This window comes from Akebia trifoliata, chromosome 14 (genome assembly GCF_017979445.1).
Source record: "Akebia trifoliata isolate Shusen 1 chromosome 14, ASM1797944v1, whole genome shotgun sequence".
Lineage (NCBI taxonomy): Eukaryota > Viridiplantae > Streptophyta > Magnoliopsida > Ranunculales > Lardizabalaceae > Akebia > Akebia trifoliata.
In genome coordinates this window covers 7,214,968-7,240,831 of record NC_141388.1, presented here as the reverse complement: position 1 = coordinate 7,240,831, position 25,864 = coordinate 7,214,968, and the positions used below count along the sequence as shown (strand labels likewise).

General features: G+C 34.9%; 2 protein-coding genes across 3 annotated transcripts; one reads left to right on the top strand and one right to left on the bottom strand.

Annotated features, from left to right (window-relative positions):
* Positions 1 to 1,259: 1,259 nt before the first annotated feature.
* LOC147385921 (aspartic proteinase 36-like) lies at positions 1,260 to 6,825 on the bottom strand. 2 transcript variants are annotated; one of them, XM_086423036.1, is made up of 11 exons: positions 6,381 to 6,825; positions 5,892 to 6,021; positions 5,551 to 5,801; positions 5,243 to 5,470; positions 4,590 to 4,667; positions 4,277 to 4,439; positions 4,043 to 4,116; positions 3,830 to 3,926; positions 3,646 to 3,712; positions 1,836 to 1,907; positions 1,260 to 1,739 (listed from the first exon to the last, which is right to left on the bottom strand). In XM_086423036.1, exons 1-11 carry the CDS (start codon positions 6,623 to 6,625, stop codon positions 1,570 to 1,572), a joined length of 1,575 nt encoding a protein of 524 aa, XP_086279162.1. In that variant the 5' UTR covers positions 6,626 to 6,825; the 3' UTR covers positions 1,260 to 1,569. The 2 variants fall into 2 exon arrangements, with proteins under 2 accessions (XP_086279162.1, XP_086279163.1); XM_086423037.1 differs by lacking the exon at positions 4,590 to 4,667 and having other exon boundaries at positions 6,381 to 6,822.
* A 10,579-nt stretch (positions 6,826 to 17,404) lies between these two features.
* On the top strand, positions 17,405 to 25,437 carry PHF1 (phosphate transporter traffic facilitator1). The gene is made up of 10 exons (XM_086422610.1): positions 17,405 to 17,773; positions 17,883 to 17,977; positions 18,307 to 18,439; positions 19,084 to 19,175; positions 20,738 to 20,837; positions 20,927 to 20,999; positions 21,091 to 21,211; positions 23,422 to 23,541; positions 24,827 to 24,897; positions 25,057 to 25,437. The coding sequence occupies exons 1-10, from the start codon at positions 17,594 to 17,596 to the stop codon at positions 25,263 to 25,265; spliced, it is 1,194 nt and encodes a 397-aa protein (XP_086278736.1). The 5' UTR covers positions 17,405 to 17,593; the 3' UTR covers positions 25,266 to 25,437.
* The last annotated feature ends 427 nt before the right edge of the window (positions 25,438 to 25,864 follow it).

Genomic DNA, 25,864 nt, shown 5'->3' with positions numbered 1-25,864 from the left:
AAGGGGGATATTTCTAACGTGGAAGTCAGATCTCGATGAAAAGCATCTATGGTTTCCATTCACTTTTACGTCAGAAATGTCCCCCACAATGTTACTTCAACTTATTCTATCTAAATATGTTGGAAAATTCCAGGTTCTATGTTTTAGTTATGTATTCTTTAACCTAATAGATTCCAAATAATAGTAGAATATAAAAGTAAGAAAATTTGGAAGAACTTATTGACAACTGAGGCATAGAGAAGTTGTTGTCCTTAAAATCAAATACGCGTCTTTTTAAGATTGCATCTACAGTGCAAAAGGCTCTGACGGTTGATTTTCAAGATTCAACAGTCATAAACTTGCTAACCATATCCTCCGAAGTAACGGACCTACATCAAACTTGACCAAACTAGTACAGCAACAATACATTGAAGAGAAGATGATGTATACTCTGAATAGGGGAGAAGGTGAAAGTGAGAGAAGAATGTATTCGTTTTTGTCTTGGGGCCCATTTTATAGAGTACAGGAATGGGCCAACGGATTGTAACTTAATAGGCCAGCGGTCCAAATAAAAATGTGTACGTAACATGCGTTAAGGTTTCATGGCGGGTTAGCCCCAAATACATTGGGTTGCTGTCCCTTGGTACCTTCTCCCTCATGTGTGCGCAAGACCTACTACCTTTCGTTCTCACAACTAAGAAAGAGGGAGAATGAGATCCTTTATTAGTTAAACATCACTCTTGCATTTAATCGATGTGGGACTAAAATTTTGGGGAATTGTCTCCACAACTATCCTTCGTAAAAAAAAACAAAGAGAATCTTTGACTTTCTATTTACACAATAACACTCGAGATCTTAAGTTCAAATTTTTCCCCCAACACAACACACTCAATATAAAACTATGAATCTTACAACAAAATATCCCTCCAAATATTTCTAAGATATTAATCTAAAGATCAAAATCTTTAAAACTTTTAATACAATTACCAAAATATCCACACTTCTATAAAAGTTATTTGTTCACCTAATGACCTCTGGATCCCAACAAGCACTTACCAACTAGTCTCACCACACAATCAATTTCGCAATCGATTCTTGTAAAGGCAATGACAGTATTTTGGGAAGACCACATATTACTCCATAAGAAGACTCTTAAGAATTGAATATATGGCTTCATGAGCGTGGCTTCTTTACTTCTTTATGGAATACAACAGAAAGCACGGCTTCAGATAGAATTGAATGGAAACAATGTTTGTTCAACCAACATTAAATTTTTGGGATGAGACTTCAATAACGATAATGAGATTTGCTACATCAGATAGTGACATACCAACTTTACAAAATTGAATATAATAAGCATAATGTATCTGTACAAGTCGATGAACTGTTCAGAAGAAGAATTCGTGAACCAAACAGTCGAACCCAGAGCCAACTATATTTGATCTTGAGCCTCATTTATATTGGACAAAAATAAGTTCAGTCTAAATAATATCAGAAGGCCCACCTGACCGTTATAAATGAATCAGGCAAGACGATACACATCCAATAAAGAATGGGATCTCAAATCTGTATTTATAATTTAAAAAAAAATTACAAAAAAAGGAACGAACAATACATGTAGATATGCACAAGGAAAGCCACAACACTGATTGGTATTAGCTTGTAGAGTGCATCCTGCGATGAACTGCTTACACTGAACTGTCCTGCGTTGATAAATTCATCCTTACCAGAAGCCACGGAGACATTTACAGACAATGAACCTGGATAATTAATGTTTTAAAAAAGGACAGAAGTACGAGGTGAGAATTCATAATGGGGTCAAATTTGATGGACTTCAGTGGGATACATAAACTTACAGTCATAATTAACCCATCCGATGCGTTGACGAGCCAGATCATATACAAAGATCTTATCCTTTAGAACAAGGTCTGCAAAAGAAGAAATGAGGTTAGTTAGAAGCAGTGGTGTTCCTCTCGTCAACCTGTTCATAATTGTATATCACATGGAACAGATCGTGGGATATAGATGCAACTCAGTGGGTTGGATCAGGTCGTGTTGGGGGTTGACCCAAACCCAAATTCACGCCCACTGCACAGTGCTGCTCATGTCTAAGCCCAATCCTGACTCGGGCTAATCCGGTTGGGAGGAAAAATTAGCACAAAAAATAAAAATGAGAGCAGACGTATTTATAACAAAGTTATCATTCAAGTAATAATAAAGGTGAAGAAAAAAAATAAAAATATATTATGATGTAATTTATCTAAATTACATTATAAAGGTTGGGTTGTGCTTCAAAATCTCAGCCTGAGACCAACAAGATAGCATATGTCCAGTGTAAGTCCGGTCGAAGGTCAGGTTGGGCCCATCAGACTAGAGTTGGGCTTCTAAGTTACATTGTGGGATAGCTGCCCTGATCCTAAAAATTATACTGCAGGAGTTTGCGTGTTTTTTTATGATTCTTTTGTTTCTCGGGTATTCAGAGAAGACTTTGACATAGGTTCGTGTTCTTGATACTTTCATGGGTTTTTTCAGATCTTTTGCATCCATAAATGACTTTGGTACATAAATTAAACACCTTCAGAAAGAGTGTACTCAATATAATCAACCTAAACTAGTGAACAAGCTTTTGAAGCAATGTTTCATCCTATACTTCAAGGAAAGTGATTGAGTCTGCATGACCTGAAATTTGGCACGAAGGGAGAGATTGTGAGATCACGTCAAGGAAAGTGGATCACCATGGGTTGAGAAGTGTGGGATCAAAGAAATAAATTGGATAGGAACACATACTTAAAAGAGAATCAGTCCCATAGCCTCCTTAAAACCTTACTTTAGTATATCAAAATGTGCTTGTGCGCCTCAATTTTGGCATTGTAAGAAAGTTTATCCAATAAGCTATCCGAGGAGCCCAAGATTACTATTATAACATTTTTCAGAGTGATGGCTGAAATTTGAACGAAGTGCAGAAGTATGACAGGATTACTAGTTTGCTTGGTTTATTTTCTATCAAGTAAAATAAAATAAGAGCTTCAGTAAGTCTTAGGCCTTTAGACTAGTTTAAGAAAGTATATTTATTTGTTTCTTATTGTTAATAAAATTATCAGACTACAAAATTTTAAAGTTGTTTTCTTTTTAATTGTAATAGGGCTAGTGTTTAGAAAATATTTTTATTGAATTAAGGAAGCTAGTGATCAGTTAGTATTTAGTGAGTTTTTTGCAGATAAAGAGTAATAAAAAGATGGTATGAGGTGTTCTCTACTTTGTGGGTGCTCCAAAGTGCAATTTTCTCTACTGCACTGTAATTTTAAGTAACCCAAAACCTAATCACAGTCCCCATATGCCCAAAATCTGCAACCTTAATAAATTATCCCTATTCATTAAGATTCATAACTTTAGAACCCTCTTTTCAACTCTATTAGACCTATCAGCTTATATGACAAGCAACTGCAACCACGTTATATCACAGGTTGAGCCCACAAACCAACTATCAGCTTATCCAACATTGTCGCAACCCTAGCCCTAGCAATAATTGCTATAGAAATTGAGACTTAAGTCAGGTCGTATGAAAATTACTTTACAATATTCATTCATTGACAACATTCAACATATTGCATAAACAAATCCACACATAATAAGCATCCACCAAAGAAGAAAAGTCTATCATCAAACCTCCTAAAATTGTTATTTCTTGACCTGGAACTTTCTGAAATCCAATGCACCATACGGCGGCACCATCCTTTAAGCAAAGAAAATTCCCAATTTCAGTCAAGGCATATTTATACGTAAATATAATCTACTTTTAGAAATATGGGAGAGTTAAAATTTTAAAAAGGGAGCAAGTTGAGCAACTCACAACATAACCCTGCTGTAGAAGGTAGTCCTCAGGCTTTAAAACCAAGGATGCAGCACCCTCAAAGTTTAAAGTAACAGGAGGAAATGCATCATCGACACTAAACACATACATTTCAAAGGTGAAAAATAATCAATCACTGGTAGAATTTTTCTTTATAAAAAATAAATCATGATTGTAAGATAATAACTTGAAACGTAGTTCGAAAAAGAAGACCTGTTTGAGGCCAGAAAACACTGGTTTCCTTTTGAAACAAAGGAACGCGTGGATTGTGAAACAGTGTTGGTTAGCTGCACAGACCAGAAGAAAACTGATGATCAGACAATAAAGTTGTTTCAAAACATGACTTATTATACAGCTTGACCCAATGAAACTTATCCTATAGTGGGAACTAAGTTGAGTGTTGTAAAAAAAAGATTAATAAAAGAGCTTAGAATTTGTATAACTTACAACAGTGACAAAAGGATCGTAAGCTTCTTCAGCAAGGTATGCCAGAGTTGTTCCAGAATCAATTATTGTTCCTCGACTTCTTGATGTTGCAAACACTGCAGGGTTAATGGGCACTGTTTGCCCATTGACAGCAATGCTCAGCAGGTTCAAGTTATAATGAGGCCTGAAAATTTAGAGATAGAAAGCAATAAAAATTGCTGCATGAGGTTTTCATATTTCTTCAGTAAATGAACATAAACAGAACTTTTCTAAAATTACGAGATAATAATCAGTCCAAAATTTAAACAATTGTTTGGTGTTGGGTGTTTAATACATGGTAAAGGCTATGTGTACAAGGCCACATCTCATACAGATCACACCAAGCTTTGGGACGAATTCCAGGTCATTGAAGCTGGACAGATCACCAAATGACAGGTCGATTATCTTGTACCCATCCTGTCTTTTAACATGGATTAAACAACTAACAATGGCTTCCATATTTAACATGATTTAAAAGGAAGAAAATGTTGAGTTTAGTCCCACATCAGACACTCATTGCCTTGTCTCTCCCCTTATAAGCTCTTGGGCCTCTCCACTCATCGCCAATTGGTTTTGAGTTGGACCCCCAAATTTATCATGGTATCAGAGCAGGCCTTTCTCTCCTCCACATCACCCAGTTCATATCTCCACGAGCTTTGGCCCAGTTAGGCCCACACGTGCAGGGGCGTGTCGAGTTTAGTCCCACATCGGACACTCATTGCCTTATAAGCTCTTGGGCCTCTCCACTCATTATCAATTGGTTTTCCATTGGACCCCCAAACTTATCAGAAAACACATTGTAGAAGCCACGCAAGCATCTAATCAAACCCAATCGATTATGATGACATTACCAAGTAAAAGTGAAAGTAGACGAGACGAAACGAGAAAACAGCAAACAGAAACTCTTCATAGAGAAGTTCCATTTGGTGGGGGGAAGAAGAGACTTACTGTGATGGAACAAGTGGGCTATAAACAATACCCGGTTCCACAATTTCCCCGAGAACCAATGTACCCCCACCATTGTCCTTTCCTTTCAAGCAATGTGAGAACACTTTCGGTGCTATTCCTCGTGAAGACAGTTGTGAGATGACAGACAAATCGTGTTGCCCAAAACCAAATATCCCATCAACTGCTCTATCTGGTTTGGTCAAATCCCCCGACTGATAGTTGCTACACCTGTTTCAAACAAGTCATCCAATTATGTAAGCTCCAATTATGAACCAAAAACCCTTTTTAAAGAAGTTATGAAGACCCACCCAAAAACAATGGGGGATGATGAATTTACGGTCTTAGAATCCCCACCAACCGTGTCAAAATACAACATGTCCGACACAAAATACCCCGAAGTCCCACTACCATCTCCATACTGGAACGAATAACTGCATTGAGAATTCTTAGAAGAACAACCAGCCTCAGCAGTTTGAATGGCTGAGGAGCAAACGTTGTCCGAACAAGGAATCGGACGTGACGAAGACGAACTGCCTGGGTCGAAGAACTCGAGCTCAATCTGTAAAAATAAAAAATACATTCTTTAATTCTAGTAAAAATTCAGCTGTAAATGTTCTACAAATTCAAAAGAAAATTAAGGGCATTTTACTGCGAGTCCGCTAGATTTGGGGCAACCATTGCAGGAATTGCAAGTGACCCATAAGATGTCGCTTCCTGTATCAATCTGAACAAAGAAATCTTTTGGGGGAGTCCCCAATTTCACTCTTGTAAAGTAAAGCCTATAATTCAAACAAGAAGACAAGGAAAAAAAAAGGACAAATATAAGAAACAAAAGATATAAAAGAGAAGAACAACAAAGAACCCAAACAACCATCAATTTATATTTAAAAAAAAAAAAAACAAAAAATCAAACCAAATTCATCTCAAAATGGATAACCTATTAAAATAGAGCAATAAACAAAGAATGCCCAAAATCCAACAATTCTCAAACACCCATAAATAAATAAATAAACGGAAACCCCAGAAAGAAAAATGAGAGAAAAGATGAAAAATAAGCCGAAATTCAAGAAATCTGGCAAAAAAGATCACTTCTTGATTGAAAAAAAAGAGACCCAAAATCAAAATCGACTTAATTTACCCGACTGTGAAGGGATCTGCAGAACCATCAACTGGAAAATCAACGACACCACCGGAGCTCTGCAATAATCGACCGTGCCTTGCCCGGTCGCGAGCTCTTAACTCATCTAATTCAATTCTCTGATTTGATGAAATCGATCTTTCGAGCGTCAGAGTTGCCGGAAAACCACAGTAAACCACTGCCGCCGGCAAGAATACGACGCCCAAAACCAAGATCAGAAGCCCAGCGTGAAGAAACGCCGGCATTTGTTCCCTCTCTTTCTCTGGTATGTCACTCTCGAATAAATTAAAAAATAATTATCAAAGAACAAAGATGATTCAGAAGCGAGGTTCGAGTTGCGTGCTTTTGTTCATCACTGAAGCTCAAAGAGAGAAAGAGAGAGAGAGAGAGACGATAACAGAAGGTTTTTCAAAATCTGATTACGTTATATCTGTGTTTTTCTTTTTTACTTCATTGCATTTGCATATACGACACCTTTCTAACTTCTACACTTACGTAGGGTGCTTATTACGCACGCCTTTTTATTTCCAGTTTTTTTTAATTTAAATTTTAAAAAAAAAACAAAACAAAACAAATTAGGGCGTGGGGTCCATTGACTGGGTCCACATTGTGCATTTTCCGTGATTTTGTGAGGATTATGTGATGATATCCCGTGTGTCTAGACTGTAGAGTAGTAAATACTGAACCGGTGGAGTTATGCTTAATCAATCATTAAGAACATTAATCAATCATCTCTTTGAAAGAGAACACGACATCTTAATAACGATCTTTCGTGAACAATACCAAGATGTCTCGTTGACATAATATTTTAATTTAGATTCGATAACTATTCGAGGAAATGTTCAATTTAATTACTTTTGATTAATTCAAGAAAGTTTTATTAAGAAATAAAAAATATTTTAATATACATAAATGATATTTTTAGATTTCAACCTATTTAAATATTGAAAAAAATAAAATTTAGTATATTTGTTAAAAATCGTTCTAGATTAGCTTCCTTCAACACGGTATTAATGTGGTAGGATACAAAGTATGATAGATTTTTTCGAGGTAATGTCAAAGGAAGGTAATTCAATATTTTTCATTAATTAATTCATTTATATATCGATCAAATAATCTCTTATTCAAAGAATTTTACGAAACATTTAAAAAAAAAATTATAAATAATTTTCATCCAAAATTTTAAATAAGAAAGAACCAAATAAAAAGAAGAGGAAGGAGAGGAGAACTCGATCATGACATGTTGTTTAATTCACGAATGATATTGAGATAACTCAAACGATGATGAATCATCTCGACATCAGATGATTTTTTAAACCATGATCCCAATCAATTAAGAAAGAATTAATTTTGAATCATTTATTATCAAAAAGAAGCCCGTGACCCACTAATAAAGATCCATAGTGATGTCGGTCATTAACATGTCCTCATCATGCGCATTTTAGTTAGAGTTGAAACTCAATTTTTTTTAATCTAATTAATTCCACTTTATCCAGTTTCGAAACAAATAGTCATTGTTACATCTCTTTTATAAAGTAGAATGAATCAACTCATCCACTTTTTTCAGTGCCACGTGTCAATTTGGTCCACACTTTGTTTGATGACCACATGATTGATGTTTTATAACCGTTAGATTTGATCAAAAGAGTATGCCACGTGGCAGACACGTGGTATTTTGTGCTGTAGGAACTTGACGTAATTGGCAATAAGAAAATTAAACTGTTTTAGAAAAAATCATCGAGCGACGTGGAACAAGGAAAATGGAAAGTAGGGCTGTGGGACTTTCTCCGCCTTTCAATAATTGGTAGACTAATATGACCCTATCTATCTAACAAAATTTCCTTTTCTCTAATAAAGTAAGAGAGATCTTATTGCTAGACCAATATTTGTTAATGCCACCCCAATTTATTTTTTATGTAAATCACTAAAGAATCATCATATAATTGGGGTGGTGTTAGCAAAAGTTGGTGTGGCAATAGAAACTCTCTAAAATAAATTGCTAGGGACATGTTCGGTATTTCGAGTTGGGGTGATTTAGGCATACCATTCAAGTTGGTGAATGCACCTCAATTTTTTCATACACTTTCACAAATCAATAGTCAAAATATTAGATATTTTGTTAGATAAGATATTTAAAAACAAAAAAAATAATAAAAAATCGTATCTCATTGAAAGCATCTCTGATTTTGACACACATCTACATCAAAAATGTCTCACACGATGTACATTTCAATGTTACTCTAGCACGACTTTAAAAAAAAAAAATTAATTATTTCTTCATTTTCCTTCTTAACATATAAATATAAAGAGAAAATCTTCTATCACGTCATTAAGGTTAGAATTTAAAATAAACTAATGCTAAAGTGACCTCAAGATTGTACTTCCTATCCTAACGTGGAAGAGAGTAAGAATCATAGATAATTTTTATCGAGATATGAGTGAAAAACATCTATGGTTCCTATAAACTTTCCTGCTCCAGGAAAGTGCAATATGAGGTATAATTCTGTGGTCACTTCAACACGACTCTTTAAAATATCATCTCATCATGATTTCAAATTATGCGAGTAAGTCCCATCAAAAAATAAAAATCCCATAAAGAGGGCCACCCAAGTTACTGTACGATTTCAAAGAATGTGGTTAATTGGTTGTTATTTACGAAGAATGAGAATAACCCAAATATTTAATAATAATACATTTGTTTCCTAATGGAAAACTTCTAATTGAGGAGATATACAAAAATAAGAAATCACGGATTTAACAAGATTTCAAAGAAATTTATAGATAAGAGTTCAACCAAGGCAAAGATGGTACACAACTTCGGAGTGTATTTAGAAACCTCTGGTGGGAGCATCAATTGGCGATTAAAGATAGGCCTAAAGGTTCTTAAGAAAAATACCCTCGCAATGTCTGTAATTTTATTACATCTTCTCAAACGTTTATTCTTTAAATTTTTTAACGTTATAGTTTAACTTATAATTTGCACGCTTGAATGATAAATATGCACAAGCAAAGTAAGTTAAAAATAAAATAAAAGAATGTAAGAAAACCAAGGAATGAATGATCCTTAACCCTACCAACTAAGTTTGTTCCAGAGTGATAAACTACATACTTGAATTTAAATATAGTGAGTCGATGAACTAGGTAACGTAGATTTTAAGCCCTAATAGAAAGAGTTAGGATTCATAATGGTGTCATCGTGACATCTTTTTGGTAGGTGTTGAAAACACATTTGACTCCTGATCAAGCCGTTTCCTACATGGCACACATCCCAATCACAAAATGCCACTTATACACTGTTTGTTGTTATAGAAACGAGACACTATTTTGGATCACAACTCAATAGAAAACCCTTGATTTTCTACCCAAAATATCATCTCTACTTTTTCAAAAATTATATCTTGTTCTTGAGGCTTGGAGACTGAAGTAGATGGAATATTAAGGTTGACAATGAAGAGTCAAATCTCCAAAGAGATTGAAGATTTTTATTTTTTATTTTCACACAATGTTGAAGGTGTGTCATTTTGATTATTCTATTGGAGATGACTGAGGTCAATGAGGGCGTGAAATCAGTTTAAAAACATAGGGGTATCTCAAATATTCATCAAAATATGAAGGGCTACGTCTAAATCACCCTTTAAGTTGAGTGGTCAACATTGGAATGAAAAAAAAAGGAAGCGAGTTGAGCTTTCCTATATTTTTCAGACACTAACTTTGACCGGGAGTAGGGAAGAAAGTTCCCGCCTCAGAGAGGAGTGCGCACTACGCATACCGTGCACTATACACGCAAAAAAATGTTCTCTGTTTGTTGAATGCGCACAGCGCACCCATGCGTATCTTAAACTTGGGAGGAATAATATTTATATTTATATTTATATATATTCTTATTATAAAAGTTGTTTTTCATCATCTTATTATGTTTTTAATAAAAGCTCTTTTATTTATCATTCTTTTGTGCTTTATTGTTTTTATAAATATTTGATTAATAACTCTCACATGTAAATAAGAATATTTTTTATTTCTCGACACACTTTTCTAGGGATTAGTGTAGGTTTTCTTTAAAAGGCTGGTCTGGTCTTGAGTGTATCAGGGCCCACATTGAACAGTTCCCCTTTAAGATATTAACAAGATCAACATCAACTCTAGTGGATGGCTATGGGTATCCTATTTGAAACTTTTTCTAAATTTCATTTCCATTTTTATTTTGGCCATCCATGCTTTTGACCAAATGGTAATGATCTAAACAAGTTGACTTTTGATATATAATAATTCCAATTAATGAGGTGTTCATAGTAATCATTTGTTCATAAGTCAATTATGCCAGATATTGCGATTTGTCACTTTGATGGATTGATCCATTGACCGTAGGAGTTTTCAACCCACTTCTAACCACATCATCTTGTTCGAAAGCTTTTGGATTTGATTAAACGAAGCTTACTCTCTAATTGTTCTGTCTAGAATCACATTTTATATATTGAAAGAGTGCTTATATTTGTTCAAGGGTTGGAATCCGTTGACTCCTATAAGAAAAAAAAAAAAAATACATGATCTCAACCCTTTAAATATAAAATCAAATGGTTGAGATTTATGAGTATTTTGATAACACAAATCTCAGAGATACTTATCCTGAAAATAAATCTCAACCATTGGATTTTGCATTTAAATGATTGGGATCATGATTTTTTTCATGAGTCATTCTTAAGAGTTAAGGGATCATGATTCTTTGTTCAAACACTAATGGTTTTTAGACTAAAATTTTCTCACTCGTCTGACGTGATAAGTGCACAGAACCGTTGATCTTTTGTCGTTGTGTATCCCAAATAAAAATATCTATGTTCTGTGCTCTTGCCATGTCAACGGAGTGAAAAAAATTAGTCAGGAAATCCCAATTCTTGTTCAAACTATTTCTCTATTAACTTTTTTTTCTTTTAAAACTTTCAAATTGAATATTTCTCTGAATTGGGATAATAATTTTCATTCATTGAACATTATCAAATCATTTCAATTGTTCTCTCACCTAAATCTAGAAATCTTTGACTAACTCAAAGGTTAGAAATATCCTACTTCCTTGATTTTTTTCTATTAGTTCGTCAAAGGGTGGATTAAACATTTTTTGGATTAGTGGGATCCAAAAATGCATCACAAGCCACTATTTGGGTTGACCAATACTTATATTTCATTATATGTTTATAGCATATGGTACCTAACAATTTAGTTTTTTCTAATCTTTAGTGGTGTGATGTTGCAATCCATCTTAAGTCTCTCCCTTCATTTGTACCTTAAATACACGACACGTGTCACCAACTATTCTTCTTATTGGTCACATAAATCTGTACCAGCTGTAGATTGAGTAAAGAACATTAGGGTATAGGACTAGGGGGCATTTCTATTGCCCCAAGTCTCCTTACCAACTTATGCTGACCTTTTCTTGCAAGAGAGGTTACACTAAATCCTCAAACAAGAAATCTTTTGTAAACTATCCAATAAGAATTAATTCAACCACTCTTCTAGTTAATTATGATTATATGTTGCATATATACATTTTTAATGGAGAAATTTTATATGCAAATATAGCCATGTATTAGGGCTAGGTGATACTTGTATTGCTTTCATACTGAATTCGATTGACATCTTCTTGCCGATTTATGGCTTCTCGACTCAGGTCTTATCTATATAATAATAATCTAACTATTCTCATTAAGAAATGTCATCGATGTACAAATTTGTTATGGACTAATTAATTGTCGCAACTTTTCTGGATTGTTCGATTAGGGATAATTTGGAACTAATACAATAGCTATTGGATGAAGATTCTTGGGACCAAACCCACTCCATTAGATTAAACAAAAATTCAATATTGTCCGATGAAATTTCAGTATATGTTCAGATTTACGTGGGTCGCAGCCCAAATTTTTAATGGGTCTCATAAATGATCCTAATCAAATCGAATAGAAATGTTTCGAGAACAGAAGATGGGTTTGTATTTTATGTGTAAAATTTGCATAAAGTTCATGTTAGGTATTCATGTACCCATATAAACTTTTCATCCTCCCAAAACCGGCTTGTAAGGTGGAGATTACCCCAAATTTATACATAGCCTAAGGTTATCATACCCAGGCCATGTCCTCACGTGTAATATGTTTTCTACATTCCTGTGGTTACCTGCTCTGATATCATTAGAAGGCCATGGGCCTAACTCCTCATAAAACCAACTTGTAAGGTGAGGTTCGTCCCAAGGTTATGATACTTAGGCGATGTGGGGCTATCGCTTAAGATTGCACCTCATATCTCACTTTTCTTGATATGGAAGTGTGTGGGAACTAGGGGTGTTAATGGATAGTTGAAAATTCGAATTCGGAAAATCAGATATTATCCCAAAATTTCGGATATTGGATTCAGAAAGTTTTATAATTTCGAATCCTTATCGGATACATATTCAAATATTAAAATTTTGAATCCTATTCAGAATAATATATAATAAATATTATTTATTTTATTTATTATATAAATAATATAATATATAATTGATTTTTTAATATTGAAAAATCAGTTGGATAAGGAAAAATTGTGTTTTTTTTTAAAAACAAATTATTCGAATTCTAATCCAATATCTAATAGGATAATTAGATTCAAATTCGGACTGAGTTTTAGAACATCCATCGGATTTGAATTCGGATTTGGATATTATTGTATCCAAACCGATAAGCTTCCGTTGACAGCCCTAGTGGGAATCATATATGCATTTGCACTCATATCTCAATAAAAAGATTCTATGGTTTCTACACAATTCCACATCAGAAAAGTGAGATATGAGGTACAAACCAGCCCGTTTAATGGTCGGACTGGCCCAAGCCCAAATAACATACCTATCTCCAGGCCTAGCCCTACCGACAACTATTGGGGCCGATTTATTCATCGTACACCAACCTGCAACCCAAACTTGCGGTCCCAAGCTCAATCTTAAACTTGAATTGGGTTTAACACTTCCCGATAATTAAATGGGTCTCGGATAGCGAGTTTTGTTATGTTGGTTGTAAAATTTAGGATGTCCTCTTCAATTAGTTCAATAGGGAGATTGTTTGTAAGTAGAGAGACGAGTCCGAGGCCGCTTCAAAATTTTCAAGGAACCCTCTTCGTTACAAGACATGTGGCACTTTGTATTCATTTCGCATCCCTACATTTTTATCAAAATTTGGAATTACTCCACCACGCGGAATTCAAATGAGAGGGTTTCTTCAAAATTTTAAAGCGGGATGTCTGTTTCAAAGTTTTTCCCGTAGAGAGATCGTGCATCAGGGTTGACAATTTCAATCTCTATCCAAAAACCATTGATTTTTCTTTCGATAGTAAATCAACTTCAACCTCTTTGATAAAATTCGCAATCCTCATCTTGGGCCTTAGGATTCTATCTCCTTCAATCTTCAAAACTCAATAACAAGATAGTTTTTTTTTTTTTTTTTGTCCTTAAATTGTTTTCAAGGAAGTAAAAGACAAAGACATTAGACATAATCTTTAAGGAGGCCATCTTGCTTCAAAATTTCTGTAGAACTCTCTCCTCTGGATTACACATGGTGTTTCCAAGGAGATATCCCAAATATCAAGGAAAAAGTAGAGATCTGAAATAAATACAAAAAAGCCACGTGTCTTGTAACAAGGAGGGTTCCTTCAAAAATTTCAAAAGTCGGACTTATTTATCATAGATGTTAATAGCAACCTTTGCTAGAAAAATCAAAGATTTTTTTTTTTTTTTCTAGAAATAGAAGAGAGGCATTTAGGTCATTTCTATTAGTCATTGACAAGATGCAGGTCAAGGGAGAATCCCTAAGACCACACATTAAAATGCATTAAATACCTATTGAAAATTAATATTTCTATAAAAAATACCCTCGAATGTTTATTTCTAATGTGTATTTAATGAATCATATGGCCAGGTTAATAAAAGAGAGTTATTATTTGTAAACACCATAATTTGAATAGGCCCAATGCAAAAAAAAAACCCAAAACTTATGTTTAAACATTAAAATTGGCTTAAGGGCCCAAGCCCTCAAAAATTGATTTTCATTCCAAATAAAGGCCCAAATACTTCTAATAGTTTTATAGACCCACAATAAGCCTATCTAACTTTTAAACCAATTCATCTTCTCAATCCATCATCATTTTAACCCTAAACTTGGAATCAAGTCCTAAACTCATTATCAAGCTTATTTAGAATCCACCAATCTTAAACCACTTCTAAGCTCAAAATCCTTTCTAATTTTATCTTAAATCAAATTATGACCTAAGCCTTAACCAATTTTAAATCCTTACCCAGGACCCAACTTACAAAAATCTACCCAAGTCAATACCCTATGTATGTCCATATCCAAGGCCAACACTACCTTAAAATCCAATTCAAGTGTTCAACAAGTCACAAAAGTCCATTATCACAAAATGAACATGTGTCATCACCACATTTAATCTCTCAAATTAATCAACCTAACCTAATCATCATCTCCAAAAGCTACACATACAACTCCTCCCACCACACTACATGTCATAAACCTAATCATCTCATCCAAAATCCCATCACAAGTTATCCCCCATTTCCTTAATCAACTCACCTAACCAACACATACTCATGTTTGGGACACATGGTATCATCTCCTTTATCCTCCCAAAATCAAACCCCTCACATCAATTATTCCCTTAATCAACCTCATTCCACTTTGACTTGACCCACACTCGACAAAGTTATGGGTTAAGAAATCCAACCCATATAGGTCAAAGTACTCAACATTGGTCAAAAGATTCATTCACCCCATTTATCACTTCTACCCTCCACTAACTTTAAAACCCAACCAAAATACTCCTAAATCCCAAGTCAATTTCCACCATCTTCTACTTTCTCCCCATCTTACCCTTAAAAGTCATATAAAAAACCTATAAAAACTCATCCCTTTCTCACAAAATTCCCCATGCTTGAACCTCATTTTTCAAGTTTCAAAAATTTCAAACTCCCATTTCTCAACTCTCTAAACTCTCTCAAGTCTTAGAATTCTCTCTCTCTCTTTCTCTCTCTCTCCATCGTCTTTCTCAATCCATCTAAAGAACCTCTCATCTCATAACTTCAATTCCTACTCTAAAATACCTTTCACTTTCATTTGAATATAAAAAAGGAAAATCAAATAAGAGAAATAAAAATAAGGTAGGGTGAAGATAAAAAAAATACATTAATCCCCCTTCTCTCCTTTACATTTTTCCCTCTTCTATCTTCCTTGTCTTTTCTTTTGTATTTTAAAACAACCTTAGGATGTAGTGAATACTTTTCCTTACACCCAATAGATTGAGCTTCAGTTCAATCGAAAGAGTAGGGGTAAAAAGCTTATTTTTCAAAATTTTCTTTAAAAAAAAAATCTCTACACTTTGCACTCACCACAAAAATATTTTTGAGGCTAAAGGAAATTGGACCTCTCATTCCATAAAAATGGGTCCTTAACAAAATAAGTCCACATGTTTTCAAGTTATGTTCTCAAAGCATGGATATGGATAAGACTCTTTTTTCAAAAAGAAAGTTCTCATGATCTAAGTCGAAATTAAAGTCCTTCGAACTCAATGGTACAAAATCAAATTTTCCCTTTTTTTTCTTTTATTTTTCAAAAATGATCAAATTTAAGGTGAAGAAAATAAGGTGCCTAACACTTTTCTTATTTTTTAAATAGACTCCTTTATTAGATCTTAGGTAGATTAGTACCTTATTCGTACGAGAATCATTACGAAAAAAAAATCAATTTCTAAAACTATCTTTCGAATGTCCATTCACATCATTTTCTAAAAAAGAATGGTGGCGGCTTCAAATTCACGTAGTATTGATTTTCGAACTCGAAAATCAATTAACCACACTATTGGCACCCCAACTTTTACTTATTACATTCCTATAGAAAAAGTTAATGTCTGAAAATAAGTAAAAGTTGGGGTGTCGGTAGAAACTCTCTTGTTGTATGTTTTTTTAGATTTTTATTTGTTAGATTTAGGACTTTATATGGGCTCAATCCTAACCGTAAACAATTGTTTTTGAAGTGCTTCCAATGTGTTATAAAGTTTTGTAACGTTGAAATAATAACTTGAACTAAACTTCTGTAATTTTGCAAATGTTGTGTTTTAATCTTTAATTAGGGTAGATAAATCATTTAAGAAATTGGGTGTAATAAGTAAACTTCGGGTGTCAATAGCAATTATCTAATAAACCTTGTCTAAAATAATCTCAACTAGGGTTGGAACTTGGGCGGGCAAAACCTAAACCCGACCTTGGGTCATGTTTGGGCATAGTTAGCTTGGGTTCGATTTTGGATTCGAGCAATAATTTTTTTTTTTTAAACTCAAATCAGGTTAAGAGTTAACATAGGTATTGGCTAACCTGATTTGCTTTAACGCGATCTTAATATGATTATAATTTAAAAATATTTCACATCTTAATTTCTTTCACACTCACAATTCATATTTTAATGTGTATACTTTTGTTTATATATACATCAAAACTAATATATGATTATTTTTATTAGATAAATAATCAATCTTTCTTATTAATGCTTTATTTTAAATATAATTCTATATTGTCATACAATGATTATATTATAATTTTAAATATTTTTTATTTAAAAATTATATTATTAATATAAAAAAATAATTATTTTAATTAATATTATTATATTTCTTCCCTTTTTAAATTTACTTATAATCTCATGTATATAAACTTTTGAAACACATTTTAAAAAAAAAAAATTTAAATTTAAATCTTTTATAAGTCACTTATCTTCATATAAATCCTTACTAATACTTAAAATACTTAGTATTAATGAGAAATATATTAACCAAACAACCCGACTTGGATTGGGCAAGAGTGTGGGTTGATTTTTGATCCCCAATTGATTCCAGCCGTCTGTCTGCAATTGCTCGTTAGATGGATCAAACGGTCAGAAATTAACGGTTGGAGAGGTGGACCCAATGGAAGGCTGGGTCCCACTCTAATCTATCTGAACTTGCCGCCAAAAAAGAGCGAAGAAACCAACTGGAAAATCTGGTAGGCATGCTACTTCGCGACCGGCCTTCCCGCTAACTATGACCGAATATCCGTTATTCTCGTCTGTTTACTTTCTACATAAATAGGCGTCAACGAAGTTCACATCGTTACCACCACCACCACCAACAACACTATCTGCTCCTTCGAGATCGAGAGAGACATGGAGATGGAGAGGAGTGCGTCGCTACAGGGTTCGGTCACGTGTTCGTCCTGGATCCGACGGCCCGAGAACGCGCATCTCGTCGTCATAGGAAAGTCGAGGCACGGTGATTCTTCTCCGTCTCTACTCGAGATCTTCTCCTTCGATGCCAAAACTACTTGTCTCTCATCTTCTCCCAAGGTTACTCTCTCTCTCTCTCTCTCTCTCTCTGTGCTGGTAATTAGGGTTTAAGCATCACTTCTGATTCTCCTGAACTTTCTTAATTTGTTCTTCGTCTGATTCATCGAAGGCTACATACGTATGCGAAGATGGTGATATTGTGAGTGTTGCCGTACATCCAAGCGGAGATGACATCATTTGCTCCACCACCACCTCTGGTTGCAAGTGAGTTCTAACTTCTTTCGACCTTTATCTATCTCGATTGTCTCATTTAAATTCAATTAGGGCATATATAGTAACTTTAATTTGTTATTTAACCTAAAAAGCGCGATCAAGTATTAATTTGTGGTGTTTCTATTAAATTGGTTTAATTGATGAAACCCTAGCACTTCTACAAGTGTCGTACATGATAGTCTCCGTCTCTCTTTATTTATAACAATTGAAATTTCATATGGGATTGAGGATCGGATTATTTAGTTGCTTTTTATTATAATTGTAGATTGCTTCTTTTTACTAGCAAAAAACACAAAATGAGAGGTTTCTGTAACATACAGATTGTTCGAGTTGTGTGCTCGAGAAGAAAATATAAAGCTTTTGGCCAAAGATCTTACTCCTCTTGAAGGTGTTGGTCCTCAGAAATGCTTAGCTTTTAGTGCTGATGGTTCTAGATTCGCCATTGGTGGGGATGTACGTATTCTCCTTGCAACCATTCTTATGATATGCTTTGATATTGAATCCATGATTATCTAATCGACCTACTAATGCTAACATTTTCTGGTGTGCACACCTAAACATTGTCTTTTATATTATTCTAAAAGCGTTATTTCATCATTATGAATCCTATTTCACCGTTCAACTCTTTTTTAAGTTACATCTTCAGTCAAGGCACATGCCTTCATATCTCTTTGTGCTGCCTTTGTACATGTCATTTTTGGCCTTCTTCTTGCTCCTTTAGAGCCTTCACCTCATACCAAAGCACCCTTTCTCACTAGTGTTGTTTATGGTCATCTTTGTTCGTACCTAAACCATCTCAAACAGCTTTCTTTAATGACTTATCCTATTTCTTTATAGTTAATTTCTCCATTTGAGAACTCCACTTTGTAGTACCTTTATTTCTATATTTTGTTTGTCCGGACAAATGTCGTTCTTCAATGAAGTTCTTTATTTAGTAAACTTATGAAGATAATATATTATGTTGTATCCTACATTTTTTTACAGGAATTGATTGTTCATGACTGGAAGTGACAATCTAATAGGAAGTTTCCTATGGTGTATAAATTTTATCTGCTGGCCCTCTCATCTCTAATTCATTTTTGTTATTATTTTTATAGGATGGGCATCTTAGAATTTTTGAATGGCCAAGCCTACGCATCCTTCTAGACGAACCAAGAGTGCACAAGTCCTTCCGAGATTTGGATTTTAGGTGGGAAATTGTATACATTTGTGTTGTGTGTCATGCATGTCTTTTCCTCTTTTTCATTCTTTCATAGGTAAGCTGGGCTTGAATGCATGACCTCAAAGTTGCATTGCTATGTGCCAACCAACTGAACTTGTGTCATGCAAGCCTATATATGTAACATTCATTTATATATCTTGTATTTTGCAGGTCTACATAAGCAGGATATAACTAGTCTTTAGCTTCCTTTTTCTTTTAAGAAAGTATTTCATTATTTGTATATGCTTCACTCATTTGCAAACATGGAAAGTAGGCATGAGACTCATCCACAACATAAGTTTGCTTGCACAAAAGGACTTGCCAAGTCATTTATGTACCGATGAGCCTTTCAAAAACTTTGTGTGCATTTGGATGACTGCATCTTTAAAACACAATGTTTCTAAAACTACTCTGTGCATGCGTTTGTGTGACTTGGCTTAGGAGTTATTATTGTAATTTTCAGTCAATTATTTATATTTTTTTTAATGACTGCCTAAATAGTTTTCAGTAGGTTTTTATTAAGTGATTGTTGTCTTTCTTATCAGCAAATGAGAATTACATAGGTTTGATTCTGTAAACTGAAGTCTGAACCTTGCAAGAGCAAAAAAAGATTTACTCCTTGAGAAGATCAGCCCCAAGAACAAATGTAACAAACATAAAACATACAAGAGCAAATACAACAACGTTATGAAGAAAATAATAAATCCCTTCGAAAAATAAAATCCTCGAAGAAAGTTCCTTTAAATTCCTCAAAAGATTTACTCCAGGAGAAGGTCAACCCCAATTTTCCAAATTGACTTCGTGTAAATGATGCTTTTTCCCTTCAAAGACCCTATTATTCTGGTCCTTCCAAATGCCCCGAGAAGCTGCAAGAGGGGTTAACAACCGCATGATTCAATTTTTGATAGTGCTACCATTGAGCACCCAACTCTGGAAAAGAGCCAAGACAAAACAGAGAACACCAAGATATCTTGAATAACGAAAGAAAATGATACCAAATCTTTCTAACAAAGGAACAATGGATAAGAAGGTGATTAACCAATTCTCTATTTGATTTACAAACAAATTTAGAAATCAACCAGAGTAATTTTCCTTGCCATGACGATGACTGTAATAAGAATTTTTTTTAAGGGTTGTGGACCAAATGAAAAAGATATTCTGGATGGAATCTTTGTACCCCTATCAGGAAAAGGTGAAGGTTAGGAAAATGTGGAAAGATTAGTGGAGTCCAAAGCATTGTAGAAGGATTTGATGGAGAACTCTTTATTCTTATTAACATCCCACCCACGATTGTCTTGTAAAGAGGTATTAATATGGGTCTTAGAGATATTTTCAATTAGCCTAGTAACCTCTTGAACCTCCCAATCAGTAAAGCTCTTTTTAAAACCAAAATCCCAAGAGACTTGACCATCATAATGGATCATGAAATCTTTAACAGAAGCATCTTTTTGTGACAGGGAAGTATCTTGTTGTGTTTGTTCAATCACTCATCCCCGCATTTCATATTAGAATGATTGTTTATGTTTTGAAACTTTTTATCCATTCTCCAGCCTAGACTCAGAGTTCTTAGCTTCGACATCTATTGATGGGTCTGCACGAATATGGAAGACAAATGATGGTGTTCCATTGACTTCTCTGACTCGCAACTCGGTATAAATTATTTTATCTTCTACAACAATCATAGGTGGTATTATGCCAAACATTTTTTGATGTTTGTTGTGCATGGATTGCATATGTAGGATGAGAAGATTGAATGTTGTCGATTTTCCCGAGATGGGACTAAGCCATTCCTATTTTGCACTGTCCAACAAGGTGAGCTGGTCCTTATTTAGAAGAAAACAATGTACGCCTTCCATTTTTTCCTTCTTTATTGTTTTTTATTTTCGCTGGATCTCAACAACAGGTAACAAAGCAGTAACTGCTGTCTGGGATATCAGTACTTGGAATAGAATTGGACACAAGAAGCTACTTAGAAAACCTGCTTCTGTCCTGTCCATCAGCTTGGATGGGAAATATCTTGCTCTGTAAGTACATAAGCTAAACTGCCTTTTAATTATGAATCGTGCAGCAACATCTTTTCAATCTATTTATCAATCTTGGACCCAATTCTTTTGTGATCTTAATGTTGTGAATGTGTGCACTTATTTTTGTTCTTGAGAGTAATTTTTAGGACACTTAGTCTGATTAAAACTAACCAGAATCAAATGGAGGAGCAAGACTCGTTCAACCCACCCAAATTTTTTTGGATAAGGCTTTGATGATTATGATGAATCTGATTAAAACTGACATTATATTAAGGGTGTCAATGGACCAATCCAGGCTTGGTTGAGCCTTGGGAAAAATCTGCATGTCCAAGTGTGTCTAATCCTGCCTGACTGCTTCAGGCCTATTTGCAAGCTGTTCGAGGCCAACCCATTTTCACTTTGAAGGAATATACAAAGTTCAAACTACATATTTTTTCCCGTACACGTCCCTTTGAATTTTGGTGAATGTCTAAGATATCCCCTTTGATGCATTCAGGGTCTATAATGGTATAGGGAGCCCCTGATTTGCACCACTAACACACCACCAAACTATCACAACTACTAAATTATACAAACAAAGAGAGGGAAAGAGAAGGCAAAAAAGAGATGAATGGTCCATTAAAGGGGAAATCATTGCCACAAACTTGAATGGGTGTAATAACCACTGATGTTCCAAATATAGGCAATAAGACACCAACCTGAGTTGTTTAACAACCATAGCAGTTACTATAGACCACAGATCTACATTTTCAATCCATAGATTGAAGAGAAAGTCTCACACATAAACTCAAGTCTACTAAAAACATCCCGAGGTACCTTGTATTTATAGACTTTTTCTTCTAACTGCCCACTGCCGACATTAACAAAAAATTATCAAATATATATATATATATATATATATTATATATATTTGATATTTTCACAAAAGAAACCAAAACATCAGTTGAATAGTCCTTTTTAGAAATGCCGAAAATACCCATCTAAAAACATTGAAAAACGCATTTTAAATAGGTGTTTTTCAATGTAAAATGCTGGTTCAATAGATGTTGTTTCACTTCAATACTGAAATGCCTCTTGAACCGGCAATTTACATTAAAAAAACACTGTTTAACAGGCCTTTTTTTTTACTTCAATCCGAAAAACAACTGTTGAACTGGAGTTTTTCAAGCTGCCTGTTAAGCATGCATTTTTTTAGGGTATTTTGGTCCTTGAACCCGAAAATTGTGTTAAAAATGTCAGTTTAACTGCTGTTTTTTTTTTAATTCTTAAAATTTATTTTCATTTTTATAATTATATTTAATTATAATGTTTTTTTGGATAATTTTCTGTTAACTTAATTATGTTTAACGAAAAATGTAAAATATCTTACCTACCCACTTGCATTCTCACCTATCCTTCCAAAAACACAATTTTCAATTTGGGAAAATTCCCCCAAGGCATGGGATGCCCCCCCTCCCCCTCTCTAGTGATGATTATTTTTTTATTCTGAGTTCAATTGAACATAAACTATTCTTCAATTTGAAGCAAACTCAAAAGCATCTCCAAATCCTCAATTCCTTCAATAGTATGAATCCTAAGCTGAAAACCCTATCGCCCCCCCTCCCTCCTCCTTGTAATATTGTTTTTATCATGCAATGGAGGTATTCTTGTTTCATCTTATACCATCATTATCATTATGTAATACCCTTTTTAAATTTTAAAAGTTTAACATTGAAGACATAAACAAGCTTGGCTGACCTACTTAACGCTCCCCCCGCCGACCCTAAGCCCAAGCCCAAGCCCAACCCTTTTAACTAACGCGCCTAACTCTGTCCATCCTGACCTTAAAATGATTCTGGTGTACTTTCCTTCCAAACCCCTCTAGATGAAGGATCCTTGTTTGATCCAGCTTCTGAGTCTAAGATGTTTCCTTGCGTTCATTGCATGGGCCTACAATTCCTATCACAAGGAAGACACTCTTTACCTAATAGGAACTGGTTGAATTCATAATTATGTCATGTGTTGTATATCTTTTTCTGGCAAACTTCTTATGCAGACAAGGTGGTGTTTATGATGCTCAGTGGTTGATAAATATGGAACCGGATTCACACCACTTAGATATCTGTATTTTGTAGATTGAGTATTGAATTCATTGTGCACGTCCTAAGTTGGGCTGTAGCTTGTGATTGTTCCATCATAAATGGGATTGTTTTTTTTTTTACTTAATACAGTGGAAGCAGAGATGGTGATATATGTGTAATTGAAGTAAAGAAGATGGAGATCTGCCATTGGAGTAAGAGGTTGCACCCTGGAACAAGTATTTCATCACTAGAGTTTTGTCCCAGCGAAAGGTGATTTCCACTTGAAACATGCTTCTTTTGTATTAGAAAAAATGCCCATATTTTCCCTATCTTTGTTGGCTTTTGTATTGTTCTTTTAGTATATAAAATAATTGTTAATATAGGTTTAAAATCAACAAAAATTGGATCTATTCACTGAAAGATAATGGATTATGGTTTGAGTAAAGAAGTTCCCATGATATGTGTTTTTCTTTCACGATTATTACTCTGCTGTGTTTCGGTTCATTCCTGTTTTAATTGAATGAATGAGGTTGTAGACATGAAAATGGATCGACTCATTCTATTGGTTGAGTGCTGAAATCTGATCCAACCTCCAAAATGCTGAAGTGAAGCTGTTGAAATCATCATTGTCAAAACCATGTCCCAAATATTTGAGTTCGGCTGAACAAATCCTATTCCTCCATTGTCTTAAACCATGTCTTGTATTCACGTGTCTTCATATCTGCTCTCACTACCTCCACCCATGCCCTCTTTGGCCTTTCTCTCACCTTTAAAGGACCTTTGACCTGCATGTTCCTCCTTACACTCTCATCGATCTTTGGTGCACATGATGAATCATTTTCCTTTACTGAATCACCTATTTTCATGAATGTATTCATTTCTGGTTTTATCTTAGCTGAAGCCAAGCAATTGAAATGTTCTCCCATCTCCGCACAATATGAAGCCCCAACTTACCTGGTTTAAGATCAAATGGTTGTGATCATCGCTTAGGCTGATTTATTGGGGATGTGCTGGATAGGCCACGAATAAGTGGGTCCTTTCTGCAATTTTATTTGACTATGCTACTTGTAAACTGCAGCTACCGTGTGCACGATAGGAGCTTAAAATTTCCTTTCATTGTGTGCAGCTGTTGGTTGTAATTAATTTTTGGAAAGAATTCTTTACTTTTTTTTTTCTGATTAGATTACCTCTTTTCTTTCTAATATTGTGTTTCACATGCTAGAAACTTGTATCATCCGTCTCATATGTTTGAAGATCTGTTTGACTATCGTCTCAAGTATAATCTTCTTAAGAACTATAATTGGAGCTTCTTGATGTAACCCCAAAATTAAATTTACAAGCCAGACCATCAATACGTTCCTTCCTGATGCCATTTGTTGGATATGTAATAGTGATTGCTGTATGTGATTAATTGCCTGATTGAATGACCTACACAAGAATTTGCATGGTCAAATATTTGGATGTTCTTATCCGGTTATCCTTCTTAATCTGGTTTAAAACACTGATTTGTTGAGCGTTACTGAAGAGTTCCTGTGTTTTGGATGCAATTCCACAGGGTCGTGCTTTCTAATTCTACTCAATGGGGAGCTGTAGTAACCAAACTAAATGTACCTGCTGATTGGAAAGGTCTCTCTCTCTCTCTCTCTCTCTCTCTCTCTCTCTCTCTCTCTCATACGTCCGGTGTGTTTCTCTACTCTCTAGTGCGCGTCTATGCATCCGGGGTGTGTGTGTGGAGATTAGTAACTTTGGGATCTTGGGGCTGACATTCATCTGTTTCTGTTGCAGATTGGCAGATATATTTGGTGCTATTGGGACTCTTTCTTGCATCAGCTGTTGTCTTCTATTTATTTTTCGAGTACTCTGATTCATTTTGGAATTTCCCTCTTGGTCGAGATCAACCTGCAAGGCCGAAGGTTGAAGCTATTTTTGGTGGTCCCCAGTTGTCGTCAGATGATCAGAATGCCTGGGAAGCTTTTGGACCATTAGATCTGTAACCTTTTGTGTTAGCTTAATTACCAGAAGCTGTAAGAAGTGGGATTGGCCACAGAACGATACTAGGCTTGTAAAATGGCACTTAAGTTGATGATCATGCTAACTGTTTCTTCAACTACATTGTATTCTTTCATAAACGCCATTTTCATGTGAGATGTTAGCAATTGTGCGTCAGATGTTTTTTTGCATGCATGTGGTAGTGCTTCAGGTGCTTTTAATCAACTTCGATATTGTAGTTTTGGTGGCCCACATCTGCTGCAACTCTCAGGTTTAATGGTCATTTTGATCCAAAATAATAAGCATGCAGGAGGTTGGTTGGTTGCAGTCTACCTTAGAGCAGTGCTTGTAAAGCATATAACACGAATTACTTGTGTAACTGGTTTAATGGGTTGGGTTAGGAATTAGGGTGTTTGAATAAACTCCTTTTATAATTAGGGAAGACTTGGCCCTGGGCGCCGGATATGATCTCAATCTGGTGGAAAAATCAAGGTTTTCAAAATAAATTGAAGTTTTTATCCTAAAAATTGAAGATGTTCAAGACCATGGAATTTTTTGGCCCAAGGTTGGGGTATTTTGGTTTCCTTGAATATTCACCAAAATT

Excerpts from the sequence above, each read along its gene's own strand:
- LOC147385921 (XM_086423036.1), bottom strand. The coding sequence starts at position 6,625 with ATGCCGGCGTTTCTTCACGCTGGGCTTCTGATCTTGGTTTTGGGCGTC. Across the intron at positions 5,802-5,891 it reads CCAAATCTAGCGGACTCGCA|ATTGAGCTCGAGTTCTTCGA; the intron begins GTAAAATGCCCT and ends TTATTTTTACAG. Across the intron at positions 1,740-1,835 it reads CGGATGGGTTAATTATGACT|GTTCATTGTCTGTAAATGTC; the intron begins GTAAGTTTATGT and ends TTAATTATCCAG.
- PHF1 (XM_086422610.1), top strand. The coding sequence starts at position 17,594 with ATGGAGATGGAGAGGAGTGCGTCGCTACAGGGTTCGGTCACGTGTTCG. Across the intron at positions 17,774-17,882 it reads GTCTCTCATCTTCTCCCAAG|GCTACATACGTATGCGAAGA; the intron begins GTTACTCTCTCT and ends GATTCATCGAAG. Across the intron at positions 23,542-24,826 it reads GAGTTTTGTCCCAGCGAAAG|GGTCGTGCTTTCTAATTCTA; the intron begins GTGATTTCCACT and ends GCAATTCCACAG.